At 46.5% G+C, this 21,524-nt stretch overlaps 1 protein-coding gene across 1 annotated transcript in view; it reads left to right on the top strand.

Moving 5' to 3' along the window:
* LOC144672476 (WD repeat-containing protein 97-like) overlaps window positions 1-21,524 on the top strand; it is a 57,460-nt gene that overhangs the window by 20,333 nt on the left and 15,603 nt on the right. Inside the window, exons 6-8 of the mRNA XM_078534323.1 lie at window positions 544-692; window positions 18,587-18,823; window positions 20,191-20,281. Of these exons, the coding sequence (XP_078390449.1) occupies window positions 544-692; window positions 18,587-18,823; window positions 20,191-20,281 (477 nt within the window). The remainder of the gene's footprint in view (window positions 1-543; window positions 693-18,586; window positions 18,824-20,190; window positions 20,282-21,524) is intronic.

Genomic DNA, 21,524 nt, shown 5'->3' with positions numbered 1-21,524 from the left:
TGGAGAGGGACCTGAGACACTTCCTCAACTCTCCGGACCCTAACCACTCACCGTGTGTAAAAGTTCTTCTTCATGCCGCCATATATGGTTGAATTGCCTCCTGCGGCTCATGTTAGAAGCAGAGTGGAGGCCATTCAGCTTCTCAAATTTGTTCTGCCATTAAGTTGGATCATGACTGACCTGTACCTCAACCGCCCCCCCGTGACCTGCCTTTTGCTCTGTCCCCCTCGATATCCTCAACAAAAATATATCAATTTCAAGTCTTGTCTCAGGTCTCCGTCTGGTTGAGATGCCAGTGAATTGACCTTAGGGGTACCTTTTGGAAACGAGAGGCCGTTGGCCGATCTCAGGGTGGTTGAGATATTGGTACTCAGACTCTGCTGGTGGTCTGATTTGGGTTGGGCCGGGTCTCGGGGGGAGGAGGTTCTCATGCTGCAGGCAGCAGGTGAGCAGAACAGACTTTGTGCAGTGAGTCCATTAGTACTAATTTGAGTTCTGGACACTCCGCTAACAGTGCCCTTGTCCATGTCTCTTGTTTTGAAGATTCCTGCCAATTGCTGGTCACCTGAATGGGTTCCTGTCCGTCTTGGACTGGAGTTCAGGGACCACTCAATACCAGGTGCAAGCACACGAGTCAGGGAAAGTGTTGACCCTGGTGGCAGATCCAGAGAACCAGCACCTCCTGTCATCAGGTAAGATGTCATCATTGCTGGGTTTCTATAGTAGAGTACAGCACAGCAGGAGGCCATTCATCCCATCATTGCTGTGCCAGCTTTTCTGAAGAGCCCCACTCCTACTCTTCCTCCTGTTCACAGCAGCTTCTTCTCCTTCACATACTAATGTCATCGCTGAAAAAAGAGACATGTCGAAGTTTTTGTCTTGCACTTGTCAGGATACTTCGCAAGAATACCAATATAAGGGGGAAACAACAATTTATGCCGTATATGAAGAGATTGCTGATTGGTTACCAATCAGAGTCCATTTACCAACCCCTTATATTGGTATTCTTGTGAAATGTCCTGATGAGTGCAAGACAAAAAGCTTCCACATGTCTCTTTTTCCAGCAATAGTCAAGTTCTGTACTACCAAACAACTATTGATATTGAATCTGTGTCCACTGCCCTTTCAGACAATGCATTCCAAACCCTAATCACTTGTTCCATAAAATCATTTGTTCTCATGTCACCCCTGGTTTGCTAACCACCTTCAATCTGCCATTGATCCTTCAGTTTGTCCCCTCTGGTTTTTTTATTCATTGGATGTGGGCATCTCTGGCTAGGCCAGCATTTATTGCCCATCCCTAATTGCCCTTGTTCACAGATGGGTTTTTAAGACAATTGGCAAAGGTTTCATGGCCATTGTCAGACTTTTAATTCCAGATTTTTATTCAAATTTCACCATCTGCTGTGGTGGGATTTGAATCCAGGTCTCCAGAGCAATACCCTGGGTCTACTGGAATACTAGTCCAGTGACAATAGCGCTATGCCACCACCTCCCTTTTGGCCTGTCCCGTCTGGTTATCGACCCTTCAGTCTGTCCCCTCTGGTTATCGACCCTTCAGTCTGTCCCCTCTGGTTATCGACCCTTCAGTCTGTCCCCTCTGGTTATTGACCCTTCAGTCTGTCCCCTCTGGTTATAGACCCTTCAGTCTGTCCCCTCTGGTTATCGACCCTTCAGTCTGTCCCCTCTGGTTATCGACCCTTCAGTCTGTCCCCTCTGGTTATCGACCCTTCAGTCTGTCCCGTCTGGTTATCGACCCTTTAGTCTGTCCCCTCTGGTTATCGACCCTTCAGTCTGTCCCCTCTGGTTATTGACCCTTCAGTCTGTCCCCTCTGGTTATCGATGTTTCAGTCTGTCCCCTCTGGTTATCGACCCTTCAGTCTGTCCCATCTAGTTATCGACCCTTCAGTCTGTCCCCTCTGGTTATCGATGCTTCAGTCTGTCCCCTCTGGTTATCGACCCTTCAGTCTGTCCCCTCTGGTTATCGACCCTTCAGTCTGTCCCCTCTGGTTATAGACCCTTCAGTCTGTCCCCTCTGGTTATTGACCCTTCAGTCTGTCCCCTCTGGTTATAGACCCTTCAGTCTGTCCCCTCTGGTTATCGACCCTTCAGTCTGTCCCCTCTGGTTATCGACCCTTCAGTCTGTCCCCTCTGGTTATCGACCCTTCAGTCTGTCCCCTCTGGTTATCGACCCTTCAGTCTGTCCCCTCTGGTTATCGACCCTTCAGTCTGTCCCCTCTGGTTATCGACCCTTCAGTCTGTCCCCTCTGGTTATCGATGCTTCAGTCTGTCCCCTCTGGTTATAGACCCTTCAGTCTGTCCCCTCTGGTTATCGACCCTTCAGTCTGTCCCCTCTGGTTATCGATGCTTCAGTCTGTCCCTACTGGTTATCCTTCAGCCCTTTGAAACAGTTTCCTCTCTATTTACTCTATCTAAACCTTTCATCGGTGTAAACACCTCTAGCATCTCTCCTTCTAGCTCTCTATGCTCTAAGTAGAACAATCCCAGCTTCTCCAGTCTAACCATGTAACTTAGCTCCCTTATTCCCAGAATTATTCTAATAAATCTCTTCTGTAAACTTTCTAAGGCCTTGCACCTTTCCCAAAGTGTGGTGTTCAGAAATGGACAAAATAACAAACAAAAAAGCACCAAAAACAAACTAGTGTTTTTTATATAGTGAGGGTGACCATAGAGTACAAAAGTCAGTAAGTTATGCTATAGGTTTAACATAACTTACTGACTTTTGTGCTCCATGGTCACCCTCTTTTGGAAATATAACGGCCGTTCCTTCACTGTTGCTGGGTCAAAATCTTGGAACTCCCTCCCTAACAGCACTGTGGGTGTACCTACACCACACGGACTGCAGCGGCTCAAGAAGGCAGCTCACCACCACCTTCTCAAGGACAATAAATGCCGGCCCAGCCAGTGATGCTCACACCCCAACAACAAATAAAAAAAAAAACACATCCATATTCTGACAAATATTCTTGCTCTCTCTTTGGATAATTCCATCAATACCCTGGGCTGTGCCAAAACTTGCCTCCTTGATGGTGACTTGTTTCCCTTTTACCAAGATCACTCTTCCTTCTTTGCCTTCCTTCCTTCCCTCATTCCTGTGACATATTCTGGCATCACATCTCAGAAAGGATATATTGGCCTTGGAGGAGACATGTTTTGTTGACCAGAATGATACCTGGTGATAAATGGGTTAAATTATGAGGATAGGGTGCGTCATCTAGGCTTGTATTGCCTTGAGTATAGACAATTAACCTAAATGAGGAGTTAAGATGCTTAAAGGTATATGATAGGGTAGATCGAGAGAAACTATTTCCTCTGGTGGGGGTAGTCAAGGGGACATAGCCTTAAAATGAGAGCCAGGTCATTCAGGGGTGATGCCAGGAAGCACTTCTTCACCCAAAGGGGAGTAGAAATGTGGAACCTACTCCACATGGACTGCAGCGGTTCAAGAAGGCAGCTCACCTTCACTTCTCAAGGGCAATTAGGGATGGGCAATAAATGCTGGCCCAGCCAGTGACACCCACATCCCGTGAATGAATTTAAAAAATAGTCAGGGTGGTGAGTGGCTTGGAGGGGAACTTCCAGGTGGTGGTGTTCCCATCCATCCGCTGCCCTTGTCCTTCTAGATGGTAGTGGTCATGGGTTTGGAAGGTGCTGAAGGAGGAGTCGCAATTGGTGCTGAACATTGTGCAATCATCAGCGAACATCCCCAATCCTGACCTTATGATGGAAGGAAGGTCATTGATGAAGCAGCTGAAGATGGTTGGGCCGAGGACATGGTGTCCCTCTGAAGTGTAACATGGCAACACAGAGATCTTGTTTTGTTTTTCTGCTCTCCACGATTAATGCCTGAATGGTGCGAGCCATTTGCTCGGCAAGACTGTTGGATCTGGGATGGTGTGGCAAGGCTGTCACATGGTTTATGTCACATTTGGCACACATGTCCCTATCTGCCAGTATAGTGTGGTCCATTGTCTGAAATGATCTCTTCAGGTGTAGCGAACAAACTGAATATTGCACTCATTGTGTCTGCCACTTGAGTTATCCTTCAATTGTCTGATGCCTGGAAACTCAGAAAAGTAATTAGTGACTAAGAGAAGCCGTCACCACAGAGAGTGAATAAATCTGTTGCCATTTTGGACAAGGATGCGATGGAACCTCATTGCTGAGGGGAGGTCATGTCTGACCAATTTGATTGAATTTTACGAAGAGGTGACCAGGTGTGCAGATGAGGGCAATGCATTTGACGTAGTCTACCTGGACTTCAGCAAGGCTTTTGATAAGGTCCCACATGGGAGACTGATAATGAAGGTAAGAGCCCATGGTATCCAAGGCAATTTGGCAAATTGGATCCAGAATTGGCTGAGTGGCAGGAAGCGGAGGGTGATGGTCGAGGGGTGTTTTTGTGACTGGATGCCTGTGTCCAGTGAGGTTCCACAGGGATCGGTGTTGGGTCCCTTGCTGTCTGTGGTATATATAAACGATTTAGACTTGAATGTAGGAGGGTTGATCAATAAGTTCGCAGATGACGTGAAAATCGGTGGGGTGGTAAATAGTGAGGAGGATAGCCTTAGATTACAGGAGGATATAGACGGGCTGGTCAGATGGGTTGATCAGTGCAAATGGAATTTAATCCAGATGATGTGATGCACTGGGGCAGGACAAACAAGGCATGGGAATACGCGATGAATGGTAGGACCCTGGGAAGTACCGAGGATCAGGGGGACCTTGGTGTGCATGTCCACCGGTCCCTTAAGGTAGTGGGACAGGTAGATTAGATGGTCAAGAAGGCATATGGGATACTAGCCTTTATTAGCCGAGGCATAGAACATAAGAGCAGGGAGGTTATGCTGGAACTGTATAAAACGCTGGTTGGGCCACGGCTAGAGTATTGCGTGAAGTTCTAGAATCCGCATTATAGGAAGGATGTGATTGCACTAGAGAGAGTGCAGAGGAGATTTACCAGGATGTTGCCTGGGCTGGAGAGTTCTAGTTATGAGGAGAGATTGGATAGACTGGGGTTATTTTCCCTGAAGCAGAGGAGATTGAGGGGGGACATGATTGAGGTGTATAAAATTATGAAGGGCATAGATAGGATAGACAGGAAGGGACTTTCCCCCTTGGTGGAGGGATCAATAACCAGGGGGCATAGATTTAAGGTAAGGGGCAGGAGGTTTAGAGGGGATGTGAGGAAGAATTTTTTCACTCAGAGGGTGGTGGGAATCTGGAACTCACTGCCTGAAAGGGTGGTAGATGCAGAAACCCTCATAACATTTAAGAAGTATTTGGATGTGCACTTGCGATGCCGTGGCACACAAGGCTATGGGCCTAGTGCTGGAAAATGGGATTAGAATAGTTAGGTACTTGTTTGAGCGGCGTAGACTCGGTGGGCCGAAGGGCCTTTTTCTGTGCTGTAGACCTCTATGACTCTATGAGAGTGTCGTGTTTCTTAGTGTTGATGCGGTTGATGACTCTGGCAAGCTTCACACATCCTCACTGTCTTCTTGATATCGTTATTGATCCCTGGCAAATGTACAGTTATCCTTGCCAGGCACCTTGTTCGCTGTATGTCCATATGCCCCTGGTGTAACTGGTGAAGCGCTCTAGATACAAGCACCTATTTTTCTTTGAAAATCACACCTAGTTCATCTCTGTATGACCAAAAACATCGAAGGGTGTCTGGCACTCCTTGTGTCATAACAGGCCAGTCTTCTGACTGACTGCCCACAATGCCTTCAGTCGTGGATCATTTGCTGTTTCTCCCTGAAGCTGGTTGCATTTGTGTATTGACCAAAATTCATCAGATCGACATCGAGTACATCTTCTACTTTGATGTCTATGCTGCCCACTTGTAAGGTTAGCAAAACATCCACATTTCAGATCTGGTAACTTGCTCATTGTGCCTGAAGTAACCATTTTGCTACCTGGCCTGTAACCGATGTCGAAGTTGTACCCCCCTGTGTTTTTATTGCGAGTTGTGGCCTGGTTAGCGCACTCGTCAGTGGTTTGCGCCAAATCATTTCCAATGGTTTGTGGCCAGTTTCCACGATGGACCATTTACCGAATAGGAACGTGTGGAAGCTTCTAATTCCAAATATCAGAACGAGTGTCTCATGCTCTATGTTTGAATAGTTGGATCCACGTTTGTGACAGACTTTCGAAACCAAATGCAATTTATTTCCATAACCGTTTTATGAGATGTCGACCTCTAAGGTCGTTTCCTTTCTTGGGTCGTAGCACTGTAGAACACATGCCTGTTGAAGTGACTCAAACAGGTGTTGATGGTCCTCCTGCCATACGTATGGAACGTCCATCCTTAGCAGTGGAGTGATGATGGTCTAGCAGCAAAGTTGGGTATGTCAGGTGCTAAGAAATTGAAAAATTTGAAGCATCTTTTTTTTAAATCCATTTACAGGATGTGGGCTTTGCTGGCTGGGCCAGCATTTATTGCCCATCCCCAATAGCCCTTGAGAAGGTGGTGGTGGGTGAGCTGCCTTCTTGAACCGCTGCAGTCCATGTGGCGTAGGTACACCCACAGCGCTGTTAGGGAGGGAGTTCCAGGATTTTGACCCAGCGACAGTGAAGGAACGGTGATATATTTCCAAGTCAGGATGGTGAGTGACTTGGAGGGGAACTTCCAGGTGGTGGTGTCCCCATGTGTCTGCTGCCCTTGTCCTTCTAGATGGTATTGCCTGCTGTTGAATGTGAGTTCTTCTTGACTAGCTGCTGCCATCAGTGAGTGTAGATTCGGTCATGCTCTTAATCACCGCAATATCCTCAGTGGTGGATCTGCATCCAGGGATATCTCCTGCGATTCCGTCCATGCGCTGTTGGAACAGATTCCAACTGATGGATAAACCAAAAGGTAATCTCTAGAAGCAGGTTCTTCCCAGTGGTGAAAGTAGTGATTCCTTGCGATCCCTCTGCCAAATGAAGGACCAATATCCCTATTTGGCGTCCAACTTGGAAAAAAATGTTACTGCTGTGTATTTGGGATTCAATTCCTCTAATGTGAGGATCTTGTGCAGATTTCTTTAGAATAAGGTTTAGACATCTTGGGTCCAAGCATACCTGGATGATTCCATCTTTGTTCAGTACTCACCAGTCAGCGTGCTGATGCACACGATGGATAACGCTGTTGCGCTCCATGTCATCCAACTTGCTCTTTAGCTTCCCCTGTATGTGCACACTGCACTTTCTGGGAGGGTCAATTGATGGAATTGCATCTTCTCTGAGGTGCAGTACAGCGCCACTGTGAGAAATGGATGTGTGTGTGTGTGTTTGTGTGTGTGTATATAGCTGGGCGAGATTAATAGGAGTCAGGTTGTTTAGGGGAGTTAAAACATGAGAAGGATAAAAGTGTTATGTTTGAGGTGCAAGTGAATAGGTTGGATCTAACGTTTGCATTTTTAGATAAGTTGAGTGTTTGTTTGAGTATCAAAGGGAAGTCAGAGAGATCAAGAAACAAAGATAAAAGTAAAAAACTGCGGATGCTGGAAATCCAAAACAAAAACAAAAATACCTGGAAAAACTCAGCAGGTCTGGCAGCATCTGCGGAGAGGAACACAGTTAACGTTTCGAGTCCGAATGACCCTTCAACAGAACTAAGTAAAAATAGAAGAGAGGTGAAATATGAAACATATTTGCATCTTGCAGGAGTTCCAGAGGTAAATTGAAGTGGGCTTATTATATTTTATTGACCCAAAAGCAAATACAGAATAGAGACATGAAAAATTTTATTATTGGAAGGATTTGAGTTTCAAAGATGTGTGAAAACAATGGAACCTGAGATGAAAGAGGAAAAAGGGTATTTTAGAGTTACTGTAGCTTGTTGAGTTGGAGCTGTGAGATATAACTGGAGCTGGAGATAAACTGTTGAGCTGGAGTTGAATTGGGAGCTGTGGTTCTGGGCTGGGAGAAGAGGAAGGTTTGAATCAGCCATCTAATCAAGCCAGAAAAGCCTTGAGCTGCAAAAAGCAGTTTATTCTGAAGTTTGGGTTTCCACAGCAAGTGGAAAAGAGTTACAGCAGTTTGTCTTGGGTAATATTATAGTTAAACATCCATAAGGGAGTGTTGCCTGGAAGGTGTTTACTTGTAGGTCTGACCAAGTAGGGAGTCTTTTGGGGGAATGTTTTGTAAGACTAAGTTTAACTGTGTAACTGTAATCTTGTGTGCTTAAGTCTTTTATTCTTGTTAATAAAACTCATACCGTTAATTTTTAAAATCCCCAAAGTGTTACTGGACTTCTTGCTGCTGAGAACAGTAAACCTTCTTCTCATTTTCAGAATACAAAAAAAATGGTTGTGGCCCGCAAGCCATGTTTCCCTCTGGGATCTGGTTTGTGCAACGATTAACACCGGCTGTGGTCATAACATCACCTTTAAGTTCCATACAGCATCAAATCCGTCTGGGTACATCTGTTATAGGTCATAGACTGACTCAGTGCAATTATTCTTAGCCTATTCTGCTGCGATTGGTATATTGGTGACCTCGTGTATGGTCACAGTGTTGAGCTCCGTACACGCTGGTAACCCTGCTACTTCTGGTCCACTCATGTCTACCATTTGTGGTTTCCACGGCTGCATTTCAATGTCAATGTAAGAATGCAGTGAATGGGTGACCTGTTGTATACAGTCAGTTTGGCTGTTGTAGTTGGTATCATTGACTCCGAATGGTCTAGATACATATCCTTAAGGGATCTGACTGGTAGATGTTTGCGCTCAGTGTTGACTTTGGCTGAGTGTGTGTTTGCCACTTTCCTCTGGACACATGATGCTGACAGTAACAAAAGCCTCCAGCTGTTTGACTTCACCCACTCACTGTGTTACATTTACGATGTGGAAAACCTGTTCACTTTTCTAGTTGAAGATTTCTCCACTTGGAAGCATTGTAAACTGCGAGGAGGACAGTGAAGAACTTCAAAAGGACGTAGGCAAGTTGGTGGAGCGGGCAGGTAGATGGCAGATGAAGTTTAATGCAGAGAAGTGTGAGGTAGGAAGAACATGGAGAAACAATATAAAATAAGGGATACAATTCTAAAGGGTGTGCAGGAGCAGAGGGACTTAGGTGTTTATGTGCATAAGTCATTAAAGGTGGCAAGACAGGTGGAGAGAGCAGTTAACAAAACATGCAGTACCCTGGGCTTTATTAATAGGGGCATTGAGTACAAGAGCAAGGAGATTAGGCTGAACTTGCATAGGAAACTAGTTAGAGCTCAGCTGGAGTATTGTGTGCAATTATGGGTGCCACACTTTAAGAGAGAGTGCAGAAGAGGTTTACCTAATGGTTCCAGGGATGAGGGATTTCAGTTTTGAAGATCGAATGAAAAGTTGGGACTGTTCTCCTTGGAGAGGAGAAGGCTAAGAGGAGATTTGATAGAGGTGTTTAAAATCACGGGGGGTCTGGACAGGGTAGATAGGGAGCAACTGTTCCCACATGTAAAAGGATCGAGAATGAGAGGGCACAGATTTTAAAGTGATTTGCAAAAGAAGCAAATGCGAGGTGACAGAGGTCACAGGTCACAGAGCGAGTGGTTCGGGTCTGGAACGCACTGCCTGAACGTGTGGAGGAGGCAGGTTCAATTGAGGTATTCAAGAGATTAGATGATTATTTAAATTGAAACAATGTGCAGGGTTATGGGGAAAGGCAGAAGAACGGTATTGAGTCATAACCCTCATTCAGAAAGCAGGTGCATACACGATGGGCCGAACGACCTCCTTCTGCACTGTAGCAATTCTGTGATTCTGTGAATCTTCACCTGGTCCATCTGGGTGCTAAGCTTGTGTATTTGCTTATGCTTATACAGGTCTCTGGTGCACTCCCTGTTATTGCGGCCAGTATGCTGCACATACTTTTTATTTGGTTATATCTTTCCGTAACACCTAGTCACACTTTAAAAAAAATTCCTTCACAGTATGTGGACGTCGCTGGCTGGGCCAGCATTTTTACCAATCCCTAATTGCCCTTGAGAAGGTGTTGGTGATCTGCCTTCTTGAACCACTGCAGGCCATGTGGTGTAGGTCCACCCGCAGTGCTGTTAGGGAGGAAGTTCCAGGATTTTGACCCAGCGACAGTGAAGGAACGGTGATATATTTCCAAGTCAGGATGGTGAGTGGCTTGGAGGGGAACTTCCAGGTGGCGGTGTTCCCATCGATCTGGTGCCCTTGTCCTTCTAGATGGTAGAGGTCGCGGGTTTAGAAGGTGCTGTCAAAGGAGCCTGGGTGAGTTGCTGCATTGGAATAGATGGTACACACTGCTGCCACTGTGCATCGGTGTTGGAAGAGCGAATGTTGAAGGTGGTGGATGGGGTGCCAATCAAGTGGGCTGCTTTGCTGATGGTGTTAAGCTTCTTGAGTGTTGTTGGAGCTGCACTCATCCAGGCAAATGGAGAGTATTCCATCACACTCCTGACCTGAGTCATGTAGATGGTGGACAGGCTTTGGGGAGTCAGGTGGTGAGTTACTTGCTGCAGAATTCCTAGCTTCTGACCTCCTCTTGTAGCCACAGTATTTATATGGCTAGTCCGGTTCAGTTTCTGATCAGTGGTAACCTCCAGGATGTTGATAGTGGGGGATTCAGTGATGGTAATGCCATTGAACATCAAGGGGTGATGGTTGGATTCTTGCTTGTTGGAGATGGTCATTGCCTGACACTTGTGTGGTGCGAATATTACTTGCCACTTGTCAGCCCAAGCATGGATATTCTACAGGTCTTGCTGCATTTGAACATGGACTGCTTCAGTGTCTGAGGAGTTGCGAATGATGCTGAACATTGTACAATCATCAGCGAACATCCCCACTTCTGACCTTATGATGGAGGGAAGGTCATTGATGAAGCAGCTGAAGATGGTTGGGCTGAGGACACTACCCTGAGGAACTCCTGCAGTGATGTCCTGGAGCTGAGATGACTGACCTCCAACAACCACAACCATCTTCCTTTGTGGTAGGTATGACTCCAACCAGCGGAGAGTTTTCCCCCTGATTCCCATTGACTCCAGTTTTGCTAGGGCTCCTTGATGCCACACTCAGTCAAATGCTGCCTTGATGTCAAGAGCAGTCACTCTCACCTCACCTCTGGGGTTCAGTTCTTTTGTCCATGTTTGAACCAAGGCTGTAATGAGGTCAGGAGCTGAGTGGCCCTGGCGGAACCCAAACTGAGTGTCAGTGAGCAGGTTATTGCTAAGCAAGTGCCGCTTGATAGCACTGTTGATGACCCCTTCCATCACTTTACTGATGATTGAGAGTAGACTGACAGGGCGGTAATTGGCTGCATTGGATTTGTCCTGGTTTGTGTGTACAGGACATACCTGGGCAATTTTCCACATTATTGAGTAGATGCCAATGTTGTAACTGTACTGGAACAGCCTGCCTAAGGACGCAGCTAATTCTGGAGCCCAAACTTTCAGTACTAATACTGGAATGTTGTCAGGGCCCATAGCCTTTGCAGTATCCAGTGCCTTCAGCCGTTTTTTGATAACACGTGGAGTGAATAAAATTGGCTGAAGACTGGCGTCTGTGATGCTGTGATGATGGAGGAGGTCGAGATGTATCATCCACTCCTGGCTGAAGATTGTTGCAAATGCTTGAACCTTATCTTTTGCACTGATGTGCTAGGCTCCTCCATCATTGAGGGTGGGGATATTTGCAGACCCTCCTCCTCCACAAGGAAGCAGCAAGCAATTAGGAGGGCAAATGGCATGTTGATCTTTATTGCAACAGGATTGGAGTACATGAAAAAAAAGGCTTTTTACAGTTGTACAGGGTTTTGGTGATACCAAATCTGGAATACTGTGTGCAGTTTTGGTTTCCACGTTTAAGGAAGGATATACTCGCATTGGAGGCGGTACAGTGAAGGTTCACTAGATTGGTCCCTGAGATGAGGGGGTTGTCCTATGATGAGAGGCTGAGTAAATTGGGTCTATATTCTCTGGAGTTTAGAAGAATGAAAGTCGATTTTATTGAAACCTACAAGACTCTGAAGGGGTTTGATAGAGTGGACGCTGAGAGATTGTTTCCGCTGTTCAGTGAATCTAAAACATGGGGGCACAGTCTCAGGATAAGGTCCAATCAGTTAGGACTGAGATGAGGAGAAATTACTTCACTCAAAGGGTTGTGAATCTTTGAAACTCTCTACCCCAGAGGGTTGTGAATGCTCCATTGTTGAGTACATTTAAGGCTGGGAGAGAGAGATTTTTGGTCTCTCGGGGATTTAAGGGATATGGGGAGTGGGCAGGAAAATGGAGTTGAAGCTCAAGATCAGCCATGATCATAGTGAATGGTGCAGCAGGCTTTATGGGTCATATGGTATACTCCTGCTCCTATTTCTTGTGTTCCAGTGAGTTGTTTAATTTTCCACCACCATTCACGACTGGATATGGCAAGACAGCAGAATTTAGACCTGATCCATTGTTGTGGGGTTGTTTAGCTCTGACTATCGCTTGCTGCTTCTACTGTTTGGCACACAAGTAGTCCTGTGTTATAGCTTCACCAGGTTGACACCTCATTTTTAGGTATGCCTGGTGCTGCTCCTGGCATGCCCTCTTGCACTCTTCATCGAACCAGGGTTGATCCCTTGGCTTGATGGTAACGGTAGATTGGGGGATATGCCAGGCCATGAGGTTACAGATTGTGTTCGAGTACAATTCTGCTGCTGCTGTTGGCCCACAATGCCTCATGGATGCCCAGTTTTGAATTGCTAGATCTGTTCAAAATCTAACCCATTTAGCACTGTGGTAGTGCCACACAATACGATGGAGGGTATCCTCAATGTGAAGATGGGACTTCGTCTCCTACCGATACTGTCATGGACAGATGCATCTGCGGCAGGCAGGTTGGGGAGGATGAGGTCAAGTATGTTTTTCCCTCTTGTTGGTTCCCTCACCACCTGCTGCAGACCTAGTCTAGCAGCTATGTCCTTTAGAACTTGGCCAGCTCAGACTGTAGTGGTTCTACTGAGCCACTCTTGGTGATGGACATTGAAGTCCCCCACCCAGAGTACATTCTACACTCCTGCCACCCTCGATACTTCCTCCAAGTGGTGTTCAACATGGAGGAGCACTGATTCATCAGCTGACGGGGGGTGCGGTATATGATAATCAGCAGGAGGTTTCCTTTCCCATGTTTGTCCTGATGCTATGAGACTTCATGGGGTCCAGAGTCGATGTTGAGGCCTCCCAGGACAACTCCCTCCCGACTGTATACCACTGTGCTGTCACCTCTCCTGGGTCTGTCCTGCTGGTGGGACAGGACATACCCAGGGATGGTGATGGTGGTGTCTGGGACATTGTCTGTAAGGTATGATTGAGTGAGGATGACTTTGTCGGGCTGCTGCTTGACTAGTCTGTGAGACAGCTCTCCCAATTTAGGCCCAGGTCTCAGAGGTTACTAAGGAGGACCTTGCAGGGTCGATAGGGCTGGGTGTGTCATTGTTATTCCTGATGCCTAGGTCAAAGCCGGGTGGTCTGTCTGGTTTCATTCCTTTTAGACTTACTAGTGCTCTTGATGCATCTTGAATGACTTGCTAGGCCATTTCAGAAGGCAGTTAATAGTCAATGACATTGTTGTGGGGTCTGGAGTCTTTTATAGGTCAGATAGGTAAAGATGTCATAGAGGGCAACCAGATGGGTGTTTACAGCAATCGATGATAGTTTTTGCTCACCATTACTGAGACTAAGTTTTCAATTCCAGATTTATTAATTAAATTTCAATTCCACCAGCTGCTAAGGTGGGATATGAATCCGTGCCCCTGACCATTAGCCTGGATCTCTGGATTACTAGTCTGGTGATTGCCGCTATGCTACTGCCTCCCCCTGCTCTGGGACCACAATTCCCACATTGGAGAGCACGATGTCCTCTTACATCTGTTATGATGTGGCAGGTGGTAATTGCAGGGCTGACCAAATCTCAAAGGGAAACTTGGCCAAACTATCACAACCATTTGCAATTTGTATTTTTATTACGAGAAGGTATATACACTGAAGTCAGAAGTAAAGATTCCACTACCACTTTTGGGGGCTTTTAAATATTAAATTAAAACATTTTTTAACAAAGAGAAGAAAACTTAAAAACACAAGATTACAGTTACACAGTTAAATTTATAGTCTTATAACATTTCCCAAAATATTTCTACTAGCTAGACTCACAAATAAACATCCTTTAACAGGCAACAATCCCTATAGATTCTTAATCTATAAAACATCCAGTAATACTACTGCAAGGCACCCACTGTGGTTATAAGGGAGGTATTTCACAAGCTTCTCTCTCCCTCTCACTTGTCAATGGAAAACCGAGGCTTGGGAACAAAACCTTGCTTTCTGGAACAATCTGACACTTCTCTGGGGTGGCTAGAAGCTGCTTCCTTCACAGGACTGTGCTCACACAGCACACAATTCAAGATCACATAGCCAAACACCATATAGTTTTCAATCTTTCCTTAAATATATTTTTCCCCTTTCATCTTTAAACCCATTGTTTTTAAACTTTCTTTTGAAAGTTACCTTACCCTGAATCTAAAAATCTTTTGTGTTGTCTTTATGACCACCACTTTCAGGAAAAACAGACTTAATAACTTGGTTTTATTTATTTATGATCTTTGCCAGTTATAACATTTATTTTTCTCCTTTGAAATTCAATAGCTAAAAATTCACTCCTCATTTATCTCCTAATGCAAACTCCTATTCATGCTGTACTGACTGGTATCCCATCTTCGCTCGCTCATCTCCACTTCACTTCAAACATGCCTGCCTTACACCTAACCCTTTAATGATTTAAACCTTGCAGTCTGACTGTCTTTAGTCTAATTAAATTAGTCAAAGACACACGCAACATACACACAGCCCTCACAAATTTGCTTCGCAGTATCCCACAGTAATATTGGAAAAAGAATGATATTTTCTTTATACATCGCATACCTTGCAAAGGTCTTGGAATGCAAGACAGCTTCATGTTGGGTGCAGCAGACAGCATTTCCCACATGGCTTGCTTGCTTTCTGCATCTTAGCTACAAAGCCAATGACGGTAGCTGCACCTAATGCTTGCAGATGTTGCCGTCCAGCCGGAATATTTTCTGACACCTTTTGGCAGGTTATCAATATTGTGACCTTTCTTTCTCCCCCACCAAGAGGTTTTTTTGGAAGGCTTCCATTGGCGTTGAAGCTACAACCAGCTCCGTTATGTGTTCAGACAGCTCAGCTTCTGAGAAATCGCAGTCCTTGCCCTTATCACAGCACCCGCTGATGAACTGATCGATTGATTGTTGTGGCTCGATCAGGTTGCCCCTCAGTCTTCTCTGCTCCAACGAAAACAACCCAAGTCTATCCAACCTCTCTTCATAACTTAAATGTTTCATCCCAGGCAACATCCTGGTGAATCTCTTCTGCACCCCCTCCAGTGCAATCACATCCTTCCTATAATGTGGTGACCAGAACTGCACACAGTACTCCAGCTGTGGCCTCACCAAAGTTCTATACAACTCCAACATGACCTCCCTACTTTTGTAATCTATGCCTCGATTGATGAAGGCAAGTGTCCCATATGCCTTTTTCACCACCCCACTAACATGCCCCTCCACCTTCAGAGATCTATGGACACACACGTCAAGGTCCCTTTGTTCCTCAGAACTTCCTAGTGCCATGCCGTTCATTGAATACTTCCTTGTCAAATTACACCTTCCAAAGAGTATCACCTCACACTTTTCAGGGTTAAATTCCACCTGCCACTTATCTTCCCATTTGACCATCCCGTCTATATCTTCCTGTAGCCCAAGACACTCAACCTCACTGTTAACCACCTGACCAATTTTTGTGTCATCCGCAAACTTACTAATCCTACCCTCCACATAGTCATCTATGTCGTTTATATAAATTATAAATAATAGGGGACCAAGCACAGATCCCTGTGGTACGCCACTGGACACTGGCTTCCAGTCACTAAAGCATCCTTCTGTCATCACCCTCTGCCTCCTACAGCTAAACCAATTTTGAATCCACCTTATCAAATTACCTTGTATCCCATGTGCATTTGCCTTCTTTATAAGTCTCCCATGTGGGTCCTTGTCAAAGGCTTTGCTGAAATCCATATAAACTACATCAACTGCACTACCCTCATCTACACACCGGGCCACCTTCTCAAAAAATTCAATCAAGTTTGTTAGGCATGACCTCCCTCTGACAAAGCCATGCTGACTATTCCTGATCAAACATTGCCTCTCCAAGTGGAGATAGATACTCTCCTTCAGAAATTTCTCCAATAGTTTCCCTACCACTGACGTGAGACTCACTGGCCTGTAGTTCCCTGGCTTATTTCTACAACCCTTCTTAAATAGCGGAACCACATTAGCTGTTCTCCAGTCCTCTGGCACCTCCCCTGTGGCCAGAGAGGAATTAAAAATTTGGATCAAGAGCCCCTGCGATCTCCTCCCTTGCCTCCCTCAGCAGTCTGGGACACAAATCATCCAAACCTGGAGATTTGTCCACTTTTAAGCCTGCCAACACCTTCAATACCTTGTCACTCCCGAAATCAATTTGCTTAAGAACCTCGCAGTCTCCCTCCCCGAGTTCGATACCTTCATCCTCATTCTTTTGGGTGAAGACGGACGTGAAGTATTCATTCAACACTCTACCAATGTCCCCTGGCTCCACCCATAGATTACCCCCTTGGTTCCTTATGGGCCCTACTCTTTCCCTGGTTATCCACTTCCCATTGATATACTTATAGAATATCTTGGGATTTTCTCTACTTTTACCAGCCAGAGCTTTCTCATATCCCCTCTTTGCTCTCCTAATTGCTTTCTTAAGCTCCACCCTGCACTTTCTGTACTCCACTAGTGTTCTCACTAGAGCGATGGAGATTGAGGGGCGACTTGATAGAAGTTTACAAAATTATGAGTGGCATGGACAGAGTAGATAGTCAGAAGCTTTTCCCAGTGTGGAAGAGTCAATTACTAGGGGACATAGATTTAAGGTGAGAGGAGAAAACTATAGAGGAGATGTGCGGGGAAAATTTTTTACACAGAGGGTAGTGAGTGTCTGGAAATCGCTGCCAGAGGAGGTGGTGGAAGCAGGTACGATAGGGGTGTTTAAGAGGCAGCTTGACAAATACATGAATAGGATGGGAAAAGAGGGATACGGACCCCGGAAGTGCAAAATGTTTTAGTTGACGGGCAATATGATCGGCGCAGGCTTGGAGGGCCGAAGGGCCTGTTCCTGTGCTGTACTTTTCTTTGTTCTTTGTTCTTCTTTGTTCACTAATGCCTCTGCTGATTTGCTCCCCTTGTACCTGCTAAAAGCCTCTCTTTTCCTTCTCATCGTAACCTGAATATCTCTGGTCATCCATGGTTCTCTGGGCTTGTTACTCCTTCCTATCACCCCAGAGGGAACATGTGGAGCCTGTACCCTCCCCATTTATATTTCACCCCTCTCCTAACTATACTCAGTTCTGTTGAAGGGTCATGAGGACTCGAAACGTCAACTCTTTTCTTCTCCGCCGATGCTGCCAGACCTGCTGAGTTTTTCCAGGTAATTCTGTTTTTGTTTTGGATTTCCAGCATCCGCAGTTTTTTGTTTTTACACTAAAATCCACTCTCCCTCAATCCAAAACACTTTTTTACAACTTGCCTATTTCTTTGTCCATAACAAACTTAAACTGTACCATGTTGTGGTCGCTATCGCTAAAATGCTCGCCCACTACCACCTCAGCCACCTGTCCGGCTTCATTCCCCAGAATTAACATTCAAGGCTTTGGGCCAAGTCCTGGTAATTGGGATTAGGTAGGTAGGTCAGGTGTTTCTCACGTGTCGGTGCAGACTCGATGGGCCGAAGGGCCTCCTTCTGCACTGTGAGATTCTGTGATTGTGATGCGTGGACATTTTTTGGGGAGCTTTTTAAAACTTACTTTCATCATTTGAATGACTGCAGCTCCCCGAGGCAGCTGTCTGCCTTCAGGGAGCTCTCTCGCTGCACTCACCTGCGCCCACGGTGATGTCATCGTGCGCCCTCTTCCCGCCCCCTACCCCGGCAGCGCTGAGCTTTACAGCGTGTGTTTAACACTGGCTGCCCGTTAATTGGCATATACACACACGTTACAGGATACCTCAACAAACAGGTCTATGCTCGGGATTTAGCAACCCCCATTACTCATAATAAGAGCTGCACTAACTAGCTACTGGTCAATGCTGCTTTACATCCTCTCTCCTCGATGACGTGTGTACATCATTTGCATATCCTCTTAAAAGGACATCGCAGCACCACTACCCGGTAACCTTTGGGGGGGCTAAGGAGTTCTGCAGGATGAGGACCAGCATTTATGATGGATGGCATTCAAGGGAGATCAACCGGCTGTGGGAGATCACAGGAAGAATAGGTATCAGGCTGGAGTGCAGCGGGGTGTGTAGGGGAGTGTGGGGGAGAGAGGAGCTTGGTGCGGAGAATAGGAGATGGGAACTGGACCAACACATTCCCACTGATCTGAACACCAACAACACTCAGCATTGGAGGGGGCGGAAGGGAAAACGGTCGATAATTTGTAGAAAGAAACGTTTTTCTTTCAATTAACGGTCAAACCTCCTGTTCCAGGTGAGGACAATACGATCAAGGTGTGGCGCGTTTTCCCATATGCCCAGGAAGCCCTCAGCCTCTTAATGAATTTGTACAGTGCCCATCCTGCCACCCACCTGTGCATCTTAAAGACCATGTTCATGGTGGCTCTGCAGAATCCCACCTGTGCTGTCCATGCCATTGTTCTCTACGACTTGAGGAAGAAGATTCGCAGAGACCATCATCCAGCTAATGACCACAAGGATGAAATTACAGGTAAGAAACACAAGCTAGGCCATTGGGAGGTTTAAATATAGAGTTCCGTCAAACACTCCCAGGACAGGTACAGCACAGGATTAGATAGAGAGTAAAGCTCCCTCTACACTGTCCCCATCGAACACTCCCAGGGCAGGTACAGCATGGGGTTAGATACAGAGTAAAGCTCCCTCTACACTGTCCCCATCAAACACTCCCAGGGCAGGTACAGCATGGGGTTAGATACAGAGTAAAGCTCCCTCTACACTGTCCCCATCAAACACTCCCAGGACAGGTACAGCACGGGGTTAGATACAGAGTAAATCTCCCTCTACATTGTCCCCATCAAATACTCCCAGGACAGGTACAGCATGGGGTTAGATACAGAGTAAAGCTCCCTGTACACTGTCCCCATTAAACACTCCCATGGGAGTTATTGAAGATATTAATGTCCTTTAAGGAATGTACTTGCTGTTTCTTTTTGGTTCTGGGCCTATACATAACTCCAGTCACATCCCAACTCTTCACTATCACAGAATCACAGAATTGTTACTGCAGAGGAGGAGGCCCTTTAGCCCATGCTGTTTTTGGCAGCTCTCCTTCGGAGCATTTCACCCAGTACCATTCCCCTACCTTCTCCCTGTAACCCTGCACATTCTTCCTTTTCAGATAACTGTCTAATTCCCTCTTGAATGCTTCAGTTGAACCTGCCTCCACCACACTCTCAGGCAGTGCATTCCAGAACCACTCACTGGGTGAAGAAGTTTTTTCTCATGTCATGTCATCATTGCTGCTTTTGCCAATGACTTTAAATCCGTATCCTCTGGTTCTCGCTCCATCCACCAAATGGGAACAGCTGCAGCGACTCACCAGCTCGGGATGGGCAATAACTTCCGGCCTTGCCATCAACGCCCAAATCCTAAGAGTGAAGGACTAAAGAATGGATGAAAACAATAGGAACTTGCCTTAATTCCCATGAAATGAAGGCCGGTTAACTCCCCACCTCACTGAGCACCCTCATCAGACATGGAGCAAGGTGGGATAGCCTCCTCCCATTTCTATACTGCTGCCATGCTGGTCGTGGTACAGTTGGGGGAGGGTCTTAGTGCCCAGTTCCTGCACTTGGTATCCTGGGACTGTGAGTGGCTGATGGGTGGTGGGGGAGTGGGGTGGTGTGCTTAGCTATAACAGGCTGGTCATCATAGTGTGGTTGCAAGCTTGATGGGTCAGTCCACCAGTGCCTTAAGGGTTAACGGAAATGGGAAGATGGCTCCTCGGTAGGAGTCACAGATACCCCAGGGAAAGCCCACCTCTCCCCACCCCCCCACCCCCCACCTCCCAAAGCCTCCCGTTCCTAACCTGCTGTAACCCCTTTGTGTACCCCCCAGGACTGTGCGCCTGTCCAGAGCTGAAGATATTTGCTTCCGCCAGCAAAGGTGGGATTCTGAAAATTTGGGACCACGATAACCAGCTGCTGAGGTGAAATGCGAGCGATGGGATCAGACCTGCTGTGATGTGTAGTAATGTAGTCGAGGGCTGCAGTACGGTGTCAAGGAGAAGTTTGAGGAGTGGAGTCAAACAGTTTGCACATTTGTTAATATACTCACAGACAACACTGGGTGAGGTTTTGCCACAGAATTGTTACAGCACAGAAGGAGGCCATTCGGCCCATCATGTCCGCACCTGCACTCTGAGTGAGCAATGCACCTAGCGCCACTCCTCCACCTTCTCTCCGTAACCCTGCACATTTTCCCCTTTCAGATAACAGCCTAACTCCCTCTTGAATGCCTCGATTGAACCTGCCTCCACCACACTCTCAGGCAGTGCATTCCAGACCTTAACCACCCGCTGGGTGAAAAAGCTTTTTCTCATCGCTTTTTGCTTCTTATACCAATCACCTTAAATCTGTGCCGTCTCATTCTCGATTCTTCCACCAGTGGGACCAGTCTCTCCCTATCTAATCTGTTCAGACCCCGCATGATATTGAGCACCTCTATCAAATCTCCTCTCAGCCTTCTCCAGGAAAACAGCCCCAACTTCTCCAATCTATCCACATAACTGATGTTCCTCATGCCTGGGGTCATTTTTGTGAATCCTTTCTGCACCAAATTTGAAAAAAAAAAACACTGCAAAGCTAATTAATAAATGAATTATCTAAGTGGAGATGGCTGGGCAGGTGATGTGCTGTAGCTGTATGATGTGGGAGCTGGCAGAACCCATTGCGAGCCGCAGTGACCACATCTGCAGCAAGTGTTGGTTGCTGGAGGAACTCCGGCTCAGAATTGATGAGCTGGAGTCCGAGCTCCGGACGCTGCGGCACATCCGGGAGGGGGAGAGTTACCTGGACGCTTTGTTTCAGGAGGCGGTCACACCCGGTGGATTAAGTACCTCAAGTTCGGTCAGTGGTCAGGGTCAGCAGGGTGTGACTGCAAATGAGGCAGGTAGAGGGATCCTGTGTTCAGGAACAGAGGAGCCTCAGCTCTTGACCTTGTCCAACAGGTACGAGGTACTTGCTCCCTGTGTGGATGAGGAACAGGGTTGGAGGGAGGATGAGCCAGCTGACCACGGCACCATGGCACAGGAGGCCATTCAAGAGGGGGGAGCAAAAAGACAAGTGGTAGTTGTAGGGGATTCTATAATTAGAGGAATTGATAGCTTCCTGTGTAAGCAGGATCGAGAGTCCCGCATGGTATGTTGCCTGCCCGGTGCCAGGGTGAGGGAC

Source organism: Cetorhinus maximus, chromosome 3 (assembly GCF_964194155.1).
Source record: "Cetorhinus maximus chromosome 3, sCetMax3.hap1.1, whole genome shotgun sequence".
In the NCBI taxonomy this organism is placed as follows: domain Eukaryota; kingdom Metazoa; phylum Chordata; class Chondrichthyes; order Lamniformes; family Cetorhinidae; genus Cetorhinus; species Cetorhinus maximus.
This window is presented reverse-complemented; position numbering and strand designations above follow the sequence as displayed.